This window comes from Hemitrygon akajei, chromosome 15, assembly GCF_048418815.1.
Source record: "Hemitrygon akajei chromosome 15, sHemAka1.3, whole genome shotgun sequence".
NCBI lineage: Eukaryota > Metazoa > Chordata > Chondrichthyes > Myliobatiformes > Dasyatidae > Hemitrygon > Hemitrygon akajei.
The window spans coordinates 18,309,411-18,324,041 of record NC_133138.1 but is presented as its reverse complement, the minus strand read 5'-3'; the positions used below and the strand labels follow the sequence as shown (position 1 = coordinate 18,324,041).

The window sequence follows — 14,631 nt, the reverse complement described above, 5'->3', positions numbered from 1 at the left end:
TAACACCATTGGCTTGTAGTTTGTGAAGCAGCCTCATGTGTGGCACCTTGTCAAAGGCCTTCTGAAAATCCAAATACACAACATCAACTGCTTCTTCTTTGTCTATCCTGCTTGTTATTTCTTCAAAGAATTGCAACAGATTTGTCAGGCAAGATTTTCCTTTGAGGAAACCATGCTGACTATGGCCTATTTTATCATGTGCCTCCAAGTACCCCAAGAGCTCTCCTTTAATAATCGACTACAACATCTTCCCAACCACTGAGGCCAGACTAACTGGCCTATAGTTTCCTTTCTTCTGCCTCTCTCCCTTCTTGAAGAATGGAGTGACTTTTGCAATTTACCAGTCTTTTGGAACCATTCCAGAATCCAGTGATTCTTGAAAGATCATTACTAATGCCTCCACGATCTCTTCAGTCATCGCTTTCAGAATCCTGGGCTGTACATCATCTTGTCCAAGTGACTTATTTACCTTCAGATCTCCCAGTTTTCCAAGAACCTTCTCTCTAATATTGGTAATCTCACAGACTTCATGACCCCTGGAACTTCCATCATACTGCTAGTGTCTTCCATAGTGAAGACTGATGCCATATACTTATTCAGTTCATCTGCTATTTCTTTGTTCCCAATTACTACCTCTCCAGCATCGTTTTCCAGCACTCCAGTATCCACTCTTGCCTCTCTTTTACACTTTACGTATCTGAAGACAGTTATGGTATCCTCTTTAATATTATTGGCGAGCTTACTTTCGTTTCCAATCTTTACCTTCTTAATGACTTTTTTTAGTTGCCTTCTGTTGGTATTTAAAAGCTTCTCAATCCTCTTACTTCCCACTAATTTTTGCTCTATTATATGCCCACTCTTTGGCTTTTTTGATGGCTTTTATTTCTCTTGGGATGTATATATCCTGTGCCTTCTGAATCGCTTCCAGAAATTTCAGGCTTTCCTGCTCTGCTGTCATCCCTGCCAGTTTTATATTCCAATCAATTCTGGCCAACTCCTGTCTCGTGCATCTGTAATTCCCTTTACTCTCTGTAATACTGATACATCTGACTTTAGCTTTTTCTTCTCAAAATTAGGAATGCATTTGTTCATATTATGATCACTTTGCTCTGAGTTACCTTCACCTCTCTAATCAATTCCAGTTTGCTGCACAACACCCAATCCAGAATAGCTGATCCCCTAGTGGGCTCAACCACAAGCTGCTCCAAAAAGTCATCTTGTCAGCAGTCTAAAAAATCCCCCTCCTGTAATATAGCACCAACCTGATTTTCCCAATCCATCTTCATATTGAAATCCCCCATGACTGTTGTAACATTGCCCTTTGGCATGCATTTTCTACCTCCCATTGTAATTTGTAGATCACATCCTTACCACTTTTTGAGGGTCTGTACACAACTCCCATCAAAGCCTCTTTATCCTTGCAATTTCTTAGCTCGCCCTTCAGACTGTCCGATGTATATCCTTGGACATTAAGTTCCCGGCTATGATCTTCTTTAAGCCATGATATCTACATGTCTTAATAAGCTGGTAAGGAAGGCGGGCTCTGTCGTGGGCAAAGTACTGGAGAGTTTAACATCGGTAGCTGAGCGAAGGGCGCTGAGTAGGCTATGGTCAATTATGGAAAACTCTGAACATCCTCTACATAGCACCATCCAGAGACAGAGAAGCAGTTTCAGCGACAGGTTACTATCGATGCAATGCTCCTCAGACAGGATGAAGAGGTCAATACTCCCCAATGCCATTAGGCTTTACAATTCAACCGCCAGGACTTAAGAACTTTTTAAAAGCTATTATTAATGCTTTTTGAGATAGTGATTTAGATGCATATCATATTTTTTTACTGAGTTAAGTATTGTATGTAATTAGTTTTGCTACAACAAGTGTATGGGACATTGGAAAAAAAGTTGAATTTCCCCATGGGGATGAATAAAGTATCTATCTATCTATCTATCTATCTATCTATCTATCTATCTATCTATCTATCTATCTATCTACATCATCTGCAAATGTGCTACAAGTTCATCTACCTGATTCTGTATACTGCGTGCATTCAGATATAACACCTTCAATCCTGTTTTCACCCTTTTTGATTTTGTCCACCTTTTACATCGCAATTTATTCTGTTGCCTACAGTTTTTGCCCTATCACCAGCCTCTCCTCACTATGCATTGCCTCTGATGGCCACAGGAGTACCCTGCACCTGCTTCTTAACCTTTTTCCCCTTCCTGACTGTCATCCAGTTTCCTGAGTACTCCATCTTGGGTGTAACTGTCTCTCTATATGTCCTAACTATCACCTCTTCAACCTCCTGAATGATCCAGAGCTTATCCAGTTCCAGCTCCAACTTTGTTGGACTTCCAGGTGACTTCTAAATTCCTTTTAGAACCTAAGGTTTCTTGGGTGGATAAACAAGTAAAGGCTTAAATTTGTAATCCCGTGGAATATTTCCACCAAGCAATCTCTCGCAATGTCATAAACCAGCAAAAGTCTTTTCTTGAAGTATGTACATTCAAGCATGCTTTCCAATATAATTCAGTCTCATCTATAATATACACTTGTTCAGCACAGTAATTCTTCCCCTAATTATCTGAGCTAAAGTATCAGGAAATGCATTTGCTCTGGCATGTTCAGCAATTACTCTTGCAAACCATCCTCTACTTGTATCAAATTCTTCACTTTCCTGCTTTTTCATCAATTCTTTGAACATGCTCTATGCTTTTTGTTGAATAATCATCCAGCCAGCAGGTATTTGGTATTGATTTTGATTTTTATACCTAATCACCTACAGTTTTTTTTAAATTAGTGCCAATTCTGCATTTGGGAGGTATGACAATGGTAAAATATTGTGAGAAGTAGACTGTACAGCACAGTGTTTGTAACAAATCACAAACACTGTTATCCAATACAGAGCTCGAAAGATGACAATAGACAATAGGTGCAGGAGTAGGCCATTTGGCCCTTCTAGCCAGCACCGCCATTCACTGTGATCATGGCTGATCATACACAATCACTACCCCATTCCTGCCCTCTCCCATATCCCTTGACCCCGCTATCTATGAGATCTATCTAACTCTCTCTTGAATGCATCCAGAGACTTGGCCTCCACTGCCTTCTGGGGCAGAGCATTCCACATATCCACCACTCTCTGGGTGAAAAAGTTTTTCCATATCTCTGTTCTAAATGGTCTACCCCTTATTCTTAAACTGTGGCTTCTAGTTCTGGACTCACCCATCAGCGGGAACATGCTTCCTGCCTCCAGCGTGTCCAATCCCTTAATAATCTTATATGTTTCAATCAGATCCCCTCTCATCCTTCTAAATTCCAGTGTATACAAGCCCAGTCGCTCCAATCTTTCAACATATGACAGTCCCGCCATTCCGGGAATTAACCTTGTGAACCTACGCTGCACTCCCTCAATAGCAAGAATGTCCTTCCTCAAATTTGGAGATCAAAACTGCACACAACACTCCAGGTGGGGTCTCACCAGGGCCCTGTACAGCTGCAGAAGGACCTCGTTACTCCTATACTCAATTCCTCTTGTTATAAAAGCCAGCATGCCATTAGCTTTCTTCACTGCCTGCTGTACCTGCATGCTTGCTTTCATTGACTGATGTACAAGAACACCTAGATCTCGTTGTACTTCCCCTTTTCCTAACTTGACTCCATTTAGATAGTAATCTGCCTTCCTGTTCTTGCCACCAAAGTGGATAACCTCACATTTATCCACATTAAACTGCATCTGCCATACATTTGCCCACTCACCCAACCTGTCCAAGTCACCCTGCATTCTCATAACATCTTCCTGACATTTCACACTGCCACCCAGCTTTGTGTCATCGGCAAATTTGCTAATGTTACTTTTAATCCCTTCATCTAAATCATTAATGTATATTGTAAACAGCTGCGGTCCCAGCACCGAACTTTGCGGTACCCCACTGGTCACAGCCTGCCATTCCAAAATGGACCCATTAATCGCTACTCTTTGTTTCCTGTCAGCCAGCCAATTTTCAATCCATGTCAGTACTCTGCCCCCAATACCATGTGCCCTAATTTTGCCCACTAATCTCCTATGTTGGACTTTATCAAAAGCTTTCTGGAAGTCCAGGTACACTACATCCATTGGCTCTCCCTTGTCCATTTTCATATTACATCCTCAAAAAACTCCAGAAGATTAGTCAAGCATGATTTTCCCTTCATAAATCCATGCTGACTCAGACTGATCCTTCTACTGCTATCCAAATGTGTCGTAATTTCCTCTTTTATAATTGACTCCAGCATCTTTCCCACCACTGACGTCAGGCTAACCGGTCTATAATTCCCTGTTTTCTCTCTCCCTCCTTTCTTGAAAAGTGGGACAACATTAGCCACCCTCCAATCAGCAGGAACTGTTCCTGAATCTATAGAACATTACAAAATGATTACCAATGTGTCCACGATTTCTAGAGCCACCTCTTTAAGTACCCTGGGATGCAGACCATCAGGTCCCGGGGACTTATCAGCCTTCAGACTCAACAGTCTATCCAACACTGTTTCTTGCCTAATATAAATTTCCTTCAGTTCATCCTTTACCCTAGTAAATGACTAGCATTTATGCAGGAGACTCAAGATGTGTTGCCAATGAGTATTTTCCTTCACCCAAAATTTGAAGAAAACTAGTTCTGCCATTATGATGAACTAAAATATGTACATACGCCAGACCTTTAGGTTTATAGGAATTTGTTCATATGTATGTGTGTCCATGAGTCAGATGTTCATAATCGAGGGACAACCAGTATATTCAGTGATCAGAATCTGTTTTGTTTGTGGTTTATCTTGGTGATATGTAACATGTACAAAGTAAAATGGGAGATTAAAAATGCATGCCAAAAGGGCAATGTTCTAATTGTCATGGGAGAATTCAATATGTAGGTATATGTATAAGAGGGGGAATTTCTAGAAGGACCTACGCAGATTAGGAGAATAGGCAAAGAAGTGGCAGATGGAATACAGTGTTGGAAAGTGGATGGTCATGCACATAGGTAGAAGAAATTAAAGGCTTGACTATTTCCTAAATGGAAAGAAAATACAATACAACTGAGGCACAAAGGGACTTAGGAGTGCCTGCGCAGGATTCTCTAAATGTCAATTTGCAGACTGAGTCTGTGGTGAGGAAGGTAAATGCGATGTTAGCATTTATTTCAAGCAGACTAGAATATAATAGCAAGGATAAAGCCCTGATGAGACCTCACTTGGAGAATTGTGAGCAGTTTTGGGCCCATTATCTTTCAAAGGATGTGCTGAAACTGGACAGGGTTCAAAGGAGATTCACGAAGATTACTGCAGGTTTGAACATCTTGTCTTATGAAAAACACTTGATGGCTCTGGACCTGTATTCACTAGAATTTTAGAAATTCACTCCTTTTAGAATTGAGATGAGGAGGAATTTCTTTAGCTAGAGAGTCGTGAATCTGTGGAATTCATTGCCACAGGAATCTGTGGAATTCATTGCCACAGGAAGCTGTGGAGGCCATGTTTGTATGTATATTTAAGGCAGAGTTTGATAGATTCTTGATTGGTCAGAGCATGAAGGAATACGGGGAGAGGGCAGAAGATTGGGGCTGAGATGAAAAATGGATCAGCCAGGATGAAATGGTGAATGAGACTCAATGGGTCAAATGGCCAATTCTGCTCCTATGGCTTATGGCCTAATAGGAATGTGATTCAAGGAGTCAATGTGCCATGTACAACTGGCAAGCTTATAATCTTAGCACAAGATGACCTCTGCTCTCCTGTAAGCTCCTTAATATGCATTGTAAACAGGAAAATATTGCAGATATCTCTTACAGATCTTGAAGAAGAGAGAACCGTAAATAAATAACCATCTGTATATTTCACAGTTGTGAAGAACCTTGTCCTGCTCAATCTTATTAGTCACAGCTGCCTACATATTTCAGAAAGGGTAATGGTGGATGTGAATATATTCTGATACTCATCACCACATTCTTTCTCTCTCACTCTTAATCACTGTCTTGCACCTACTCTTTTTCCCTAGCATACTATATATCTACTAGCAACAGACACATCTGGAAGAAAACAGGTTTTGTTACAATTTGTATACACAAAATAATTTCTTCAATCACACCACTTTCTGTAAACTTAATAAACTGTAAGAACACCTTTAAGCAGCAATCTGTAACTTATTTCAATCAACATTCTATTCAAATGAATTAGTAAATCCACTTGTAATTTATAATATCTTTATTCAGAAGAGGGATTGACTTTCTTAGTGTTATCTGGCAAATACATGCTGCAACATTTTAAGCTGTGTCTTCAGCTAGCTAAGCCAAAATAGCTTCTTTTTCTAAGGGCCAGTTAAACATCAGTGGCACCAAAACAGCTTTGCACATTGATTGACATTGCAGTCTGCTAAGTACAGTATTCAAGAGTCCTGTTGTACATGAATACATTTCTAGCACTCTACCTAATGTTGTGACAAGAGCAACTTGAAATACTAAACAGGGCACCAATTTTTTGTCTAAATACTCTAAACAGAGTTAACCTGCAGTGTATAAGGATAGTTGTCAAATCAATTAAGATATAGGACTAGTAATCAAGAAGCATAGACAATCTAATTATCTAGGCAAGACTAGTCATCCATGTTTGCCTGCAGCAAAACCTAGTCAACATGCGGTCATAGAAAATAAATGGCAAACAACATTCATGCTACACAAAAGTCAAATGCATAACCAGCATTAATCCTCTGCAGACATATATTGGTCATAATAATTTTCAGAGACTCGACTGGGTCAGCTGTACAAACATTGCAGTTACAACTATGTCATAGATCAATCACCTTGCGGTGCAGATTTGCCTCCTGCATCCTAAGCCTGAACAAGCATTTACACACATCACGTGACAAATTACTTTCCACTTTCCTGGGAACCTGCAGTTTTAGCAATGCTAGTGAAGCTCAGCACCATCCAGTACAAAGTTCCTGGTGAACATACTTTTCTCTATATCTCAAATATTCTCTCCCAGTACACTGTGCTGGATTTGTAACTACAAAGTATAGATACATCCCTAGATTAATACAACAAAACCTTCCAAATGCTGAGATGAACAAAGGCAGTTGATACATGGGAGTATGGCCATCTCAGGATGGACCTAGGAAAATAACATTAAACCGTGGAAGGGCAAATTACATTAGGAGCTTGGTATGTGTAAATCGGAAGCTGAAGCTGTTGCTGGACAAATTCCTATCTAACATGTGGGAGTCATTTAAAGTCCAGGACAACCTAGCATGGGCATGTCCATTAAAGAGGAAGGACATAAACGTTAATGAAAGAGATTGTAAAGTTAGTCAAAAATAAAAAGGAAATCTATGCATGGTTTAGGAAGCTGAAATCAGAGAGGGCCTTTGATGTGGTCCCATTACACAAGAAGGACCGACCGAAAGTCTTGAATGATTACCGTCCAGTAGCCCTAACCTCATTACATCACGAAGACCCTAGAGAGACTGGTTCTGGCTCATGTCCAATCCCTGGTCAGATCAGCCTTCGATCCCCTGCAGTTTGTCTACCAGGAGCCCACTGGAGTTGACGATGCTGTCTTCTACCTGCTAAACAGAGCCTACTCCCATTTGGCTTGCTGGTTGAGTTGGTGGCGAGGAAGGCAAATGCCATGTTAGCATTCATTTCAAGAGATCTAGAACACAACAGCAAGAATGTGATAGTGAGGCTTTATAAGGCACTGGTGAGGCCCCACCTTGACTGTTGCTAACAGTTTTGGGCACCTCATCTTGGAAAAGATGTGCTGGCATTGGACAGGATCCAGAGGAAGTTCACAAGGATAATTCCAGTAATGAAAGGTTTATCATAAGAGGAATGTTTGATGGTTCTGGGTCTATATTCACTGGAATTCAGAAGGATGAGGGGGGATCTCATTGAAACCTTTCAAATGTTGAAAGGCCTAGACAGAGTAGATGTGGAAAGGACGTTTTGCATGGTGGGAGAGTCTAGGGCAAGAGGGCACAGTCTCAGGATAGAGGGGCGCTCTTTCAAAACAGAGATGCGGAGAAATTTCTGGTGGGAGAGTCTAGGACAAGAGGGCACAGCCTCAGGATAGAGGGGTGCCCTTTCAAAACAGAGATGCACAGGAATTTCTTTAGCTAAAGAGTGGTGAATTTTTGTAATTTGTTGTCACGGGCAGCTGTAGAGGCCAGGTCACTGGGTGTATTTAGGCAGAGATTGACAGGTTAATGATTGGACATGGTATCAATGGTTACAGGGAGAAGGCCGGGAACTGGGGTTGAGAAGGAGAAAAAAAAGGATCAATCATGATTGAATAGTGGAGCAGACTCAATGGGGCAGATTGCCTAATTCTTCTCCTCTGTCTTATGGCTTAGCAGGGCAGCACAGTAATGATTGTGTTTTGTGATTTCTCAAGAGCCTTCGATACCATAGAGGCCTAAATACTGGGGGGAAAGCTTCATTCAATGCAGGTTGGCATGTCCATTGCATCCTGGATAATAGACTACTTGTCTTGCAGACCACAGTTTGTGTGGCTTCAGTGCTGTGTGTATTGGCTCCCTTCCTGTTTACCCTGTATACTTCGGAATTTCTGCAGAAATTCTCTAATGATTCAGCAATAGTTGGGTGTATAAAGGGATGATGGGAGACAAATACAGGGCCCTGGTAAAGGACTTTTTTTGAATAGTACAAGCTGAATCATCTGCAGTTCAACATCAGTAAGACAAAGGAGATGGTGATGAACTTTAAGAAGACTAAGCCTGTACTGCTCCCTGTTACTATTGATGATGAAAACCTACCAGTACCTGGGGATGCATCTGGACAACAGACTTAAGTGGAACACCAATGCAGAGGCTGTGTACAAGAAGGGCCAGAGTCGCCCCTACTTCCTGAGGAGACTGAGGTCCTTTGGCCTCGCCTTCTCATGTTCTACCAGTCTGTTGTTGCCAGTACAATCTTCTATGCAGTGGTGTGTTGGGGCAATTGCAACAACATGGGTAATGTCAAAAGGCTCAATAAACTAATTAGAAAGGCTGGGTCTGTTAGAGGAGTCAAACCAGACATACTGTGGTAGAACAAAGGGCCCTCCGGAAAATCCTGGCAATTCTGGACAATGTTTCTCACCCTCCACATGACACCTTAGCTGAACAGAGGAGCATTTTTAGTGAAAGACTAAGACAACTGTACTGCTCCAAAGAGCACTATATGAGGTCATTCTTATTCTCAACCATGAGGCTCTAAATTGTGTTAGGTTGTTATTAACCTTTTTTTTACCAGTACTCTGTTTAAGCTCTGTTTAGGTCTGTTAACCTAGTATGCAATACCACCATAACTTCTTATCTGGACAGTGTGAATGTACACCCATTACTGTATAATATTACAGTAATTCTTGCACTATCATCTTATCAGTACAAACTTGTAAATCTTGCAGATCTTATTTTAAAGGTAACTTTTTTTTAGTCTTTCTTACTTGTCTTCTAATATTTATATATCTGTGCACTGGTAATGCTACTATGACACTGTAATTTCCTTTGGGAACAATAAAGTACCTATCTATCTATGAATATAAAGAAAGCTGGAAACAACCCAAGTAATCAAATAGGAGAGCCAAAAGTGAAAAGTGCAGTGAAAGGCAGGCGGAACACCATCAAAGGCGGTGAGTTCTTTCTCTTTGCGTGGGGATTTTTTCTTATTTTTTTAAACCATAGAAGAGAGATAGGGTCCAATGGAGCAGCCATCATTGGAGTGGAGGCTAGAGTCAGAGTGGGAACTTAGTGGCTTTGATACAAGAGGCTTCCATGAGAAGAGGCTGAAGCCAAAGAAACAGATACAAAGGGTCGGTTTTTCCTTTCGTTATTGCTGGTCTTGGTTGCCCATCATGCTGTGCAGGAAGGGTGGCAGATATGGCAGTGGAATGCTCCTCTTGTAGGATGTGGGAATTCATGGAAGCTGATGGTCTCCCTGATGACTACAGAGGCCTGATGACTGAAAGGCCTAAACGGAGTGGATAAGGAGAGAATGTTTCCTATAATGGGAAGTCTACAATCAGAGGGCACAACCTTTGACTAGAGGGACCTTTATTTAAAAGAGAAATGAGGAGGAATTTCATTAGCCAGAGAGTGGGGGGGGGGGATCTGTGTGATTCATTAACCCAGACAACTGAGGAGGCCAAGTCATTGGGTATATTTAAAGAGGAGGTTGATCGGTTCTTGATTAGTCAGGACATTCATGGTTATGGGAAGAAGACAGGAGAATGGAGTTAAGAAAGATATATAAATCAGCCATGATGGAATAGCAAAACAGACTTGATGGGCCAAATGACCCAAGTCTGCCTCTCTGTCTTATAGTCTACTCTTACTGGCACGTGACACAAATTGGAATCCAGAGATTATTACCCTTGATGTCCTGCTTTTCACCTTCCTACCTGACTCTCTATATTCTCTTTTGAGGACCTCAGCCCTTTTCCTATCTACTGTATGTTGCTGGTAGTAATATATACCCCTCCCCCTTAAGAAAGCTGTGGACTGGATTTGAGACAATTCTAACCCCGGACTTGGGAGGCAACATTCCATCCATGAGTCTCTTTCACATCCACAAAATCTCCTATATGTTCACTATATGTGTATGAGATGACGAGAGGCATTGATCATGTGGATAGTCAGAGGCTTTTTCCCAGGGCTGAAATGGTTGCCACAAGAGGACACAGGTTTAAGGTTCTGGGGAGTTGGTACAGAGGAGATGTCAGGGGTCAGTTCCGGCAACGGTGGTGGAGGCAGATACAATAGGGTCTTTTAAGAGACTTTTGGATAGGTACATGGAGCTTAGAACAATAGAGGTCTATGGGTAAGCCTAGTAATTTCTAAGGTAGGGACATGTTCGGCACAACTTTGTGGGCTGAAGGGTCTGTATTGTGCTGTAGGTTTTCCATGTTTCTAGTTTCCCCTTACTATTGAATCCACTGTCACCACTGCAATCCTCTTTTCTCCCCTTTTTTTCTGAGCCACAGAGTCAGACTCACTGCCACAATGACTTGATCGCTGGGGCTTTCCCCAGGTAGGTTGTGCCCTTAATTTTATCTGAAGCCTGTTATGGAGAGGAACAGCCACAGGGTTACTCTGCACTATCTTTCTATTTTTTTTACTCCCTCCTGACAGCTACTACCTGCCTCCTGTAACTTAGGGGTGACCACCTCCCTGTAGCTCCTATATATCACCCTCTCATTTTCACATATGAGCCGAAGCTCCAAGTCTCTTACAAAATTTGCAAAGAGTTGCAGTTTGATGCACTTCATGCAGATGTAGTTATCAGAGAGACTGTAAGTCTCCCAGATGTCCCACAACTTGTCTGAGAAGCACGCCACTGACCTGGGATCCATTCTCATTACTCTAGCTAGTGAAGAAAGAAATGTAAATTTGACAGAAACCTCAATCTAGCCTCTGCCGCTCCTCACTGAAGCCTCTTGAGCCAAAGCCTCAGTTCCCTCTTTTTGTCCCACATCAAAAATGGTTGCTCCCACAATGGACGCTCTGCATGAACCTAACTTTTTTTTTTATTAGCCCTTACCAAGTGACTAATTACCCAAATAAGCTCAGTCTCTGCAGGAAGTCCCACCAGGCCCCAGTCATTTTAAATCTGGTGCTAAAAACTCCAAGTAGCTTTTCCTATCTGTCTCAGTTAAATAACAAAACTTAGTTCTAGCAATCTGGGCTAGGCAGAGATCAAGCAGAATTGCAAGGCCTTTGGCTTTAGGCAGTGAAAAGTTACAACTGGTACTAGATAATAATTTGTATGATGAGGGATCTTAATTGTCATTTATCAAAATAATTAATTGAATGAATACATCAGCTGGAATATAGCAGGAAGAAAGGAGTAATTATCAGTATGTGTGCTAAGCCACAAGCATTTAAACAGTCATACCTAGAGCAACTCTTGCAGCTGATGCATCGTAATTAATCCAAAAAGACACCCAAGAGAGGATGGTGATCAAGATGGAGGGCATATATGTTTGCAGAATGAAGTAACCAATGTTTCTTTTAAGCTTGAAGCTGAGGGAAAGCCTGGGGTAAGCACCTGAAAAATACATAAATACTTTCAGCTCCATTTGTGAACAAAGTATAGAAAATTTTTATTTCCCAACAAGCAAACAAAAGAAAACATTAAAATCCATTATTCATTACCTGTTCCTAAAAATAATGGTTACTTGGATAAAAGGTAAAGAAATAAACCATTGCATATAAATTATCCTTTGAAATGACCAAGTTAGCTAAACATTGGGACAGGGCTGATGTTGATTTAGATTGGGTAGTTATAGAACGTAGCTTGGCTGCACCACATTCTCCACTTAATATTCTCTCACAACATGTGGAAAACAAGACTAATCTAAATCCTATACTATTTCACTCAAGGAGTGTGTGGAGTACAATTTATAAAGCTTGTAAAATGTCACATTTAAATCAGTTATACTCCTCGCTCTGGAATAACCCTGTGAGACGCATTGGGAAAAGAATGGTGTACTGGAAAGAATGGAAGATTAAAGGTGTAAATACAGTAGGTGATCTCTATGAGAATGGGACTTTTATGTCGTATGTGGATTTGCAGAGGAAATATAACTTTGTAGATAAAGGGAATTTCTGGAAGTATTTACAAATAAGACATTGCGTTAATAGCATATTCAAGAATGGTGGCCCACAAAGTAACCCTTTAACTGAATACTTTACACTACCACAGGAAGTTCATAAAGTATCAGTATTTTATAAAATGTTCAAGCACTCTGTGGGTGAACCGTGTAACAATCTCAAAGCAGTACGGCAGAAGGATCTTGGAAGTGATATTGAAGATAATGAGTGGTCAAATATTTTATCAAATGTGGGTAGACATATTAGGGAAGTGAGAGGGAAATTTATTCAGTATAAGATAGTACACAGATATTATTGGACACCAACTACACTCTACAAAATGGGGATTGTTGATAATCATTTATGCTGGAAATGTAAAAATGAGGTGGGCACATATTTTCACATGATTTGGGAGTGTTCCATGGTTCGTCCATTTTGGTGTAAAATTCTTGATTTGTTGGGGAATTGGTCGGGTCCTACACTGCCCTTGTGCCCACGGCTTTGTCTCCTGGATGATAGGACAATGATACCTAATGTAAACAATGACAAATTTACTATTTTAAAGGTGGGTCTCATCATAGCTGCAAGAATTATATTGCAAAACTGGAAAAAACCCAGATGTCCCACTGTGAGGGAATGGACTGAGGAAATGGTTAAGATTTCATCATATGAACACTTGTTGGGAAGAATTAACAGTGAGGGAAAAATGCAAGATGCGTGGGATCAATTTTGGTTGTATGTTAATTTAAACTTAAATTAGAAGTTTTTTTAAATGTTTTCCTGTCATGGGATGGCTGTGTAAATATGCTGTATTGTATCTGCTCTATGATATGCTGTGCTGCTTTGTAAAATAAGAATAAATAATAATAAAAATTTGAATTACAAAAAAAAAAGAAACCATTAAATTGTTTAGTCATTCAAATATATGTTGCCTTTCAGATATCATAGTTGATATGTAAACAGATTTTACGAATCTACCTTTTCCTCATATTCGTTACATTTTTTGGTTAATAAAAAAATCTATCAGTTTGAGACTGAAAATCAATTATGCCACCAGAAATTCAGTATGTGAAATTGCTATCAATATGCATTCAGAATTTCAATTTCACTCATGAAAATGCCTGATTCTTATTTTTAAACTATGCCACATTGCCCTGGATTCAAGTTTCAAGTTCAGAATTCAAGACTCAACATTATTTATTGTCATTCTTCAGTTCACAAGTGTAAAGGAGAACAAAATGATTTACTGCAGACCCAATGCAACATGAAAAATACACAGTAAGCATAAAGAACACAATAACTATACCTATAAAAGCAACCCTATAAAACACAATGTATAAGTAAACGTCATATACAGTCAGATTGTATGTACATAAAGTAACACTAGGTGATGTGTATATAGTGGTAACGGGGTGGTGAAGTGGATTAATGGGTGGAGGTGTTAATCAGGTTGACGGCAAGGGAGAAGAAACTTCTTGAGTCTAGCGGTCCTAGCATGGATGTTGAGTAGTCTCTTCTCTGATAGGAATGGGACAACCAGTTCAGATTCCCCAACCAATATAAAGTTTCTTTAAGTCGATATTATCAGTCACCTTTAATAATAATTAAATAAAAAATAAAATCACACATTAACTCTCTGGATTCCAGTTAAAAATGACCTTAGTTTCTGTATTTTCTGCATGTAATTTAACTTCTGGAATCTAAGTACTGTTCTGATAAATCTGTGCTACTCTACTTCTAAGGTTTTCCTCAGCGGTGATACCAGGAACTGCTTACTGTACTTTAAGTGTGCTGTAACCAGGACTTAAATATAGCTGCTACCCACTTGTACTCTGTAATTCCCTCAGCCTTGCTGATTACATTCTGTTCTTCTCCATGATATTTTGATGACCTATATACACAACTGCTCAAGTCATTAGAAGTCTTACTGCTTTTAGTTTTAAACAATTAGTAACACACTTTATTTGAATCCTTTTTAGGGGCCCATGGCTGTTAACATTCACACTTTT

The 14,631-nt window shown here is 40.2% G+C and overlaps 1 protein-coding gene across 1 annotated transcript in view; it reads right to left on the bottom strand.

Moving 5' to 3' along the window:
• The window catches only part of LOC140739195 (gamma-aminobutyric acid receptor subunit beta-2), a 185,969-nt gene that overhangs the window by 19,339 nt on the left and 151,999 nt on the right, over positions 1 to 14,631 (bottom strand). Inside the window, exon 7 of the mRNA XM_073067265.1 lies at positions 11,925 to 12,077. Coding sequence (XP_072923366.1) covers positions 11,925 to 12,077 — 153 coding nt within the window. The remainder of the gene's footprint in view (positions 1 to 11,924; positions 12,078 to 14,631) is intronic.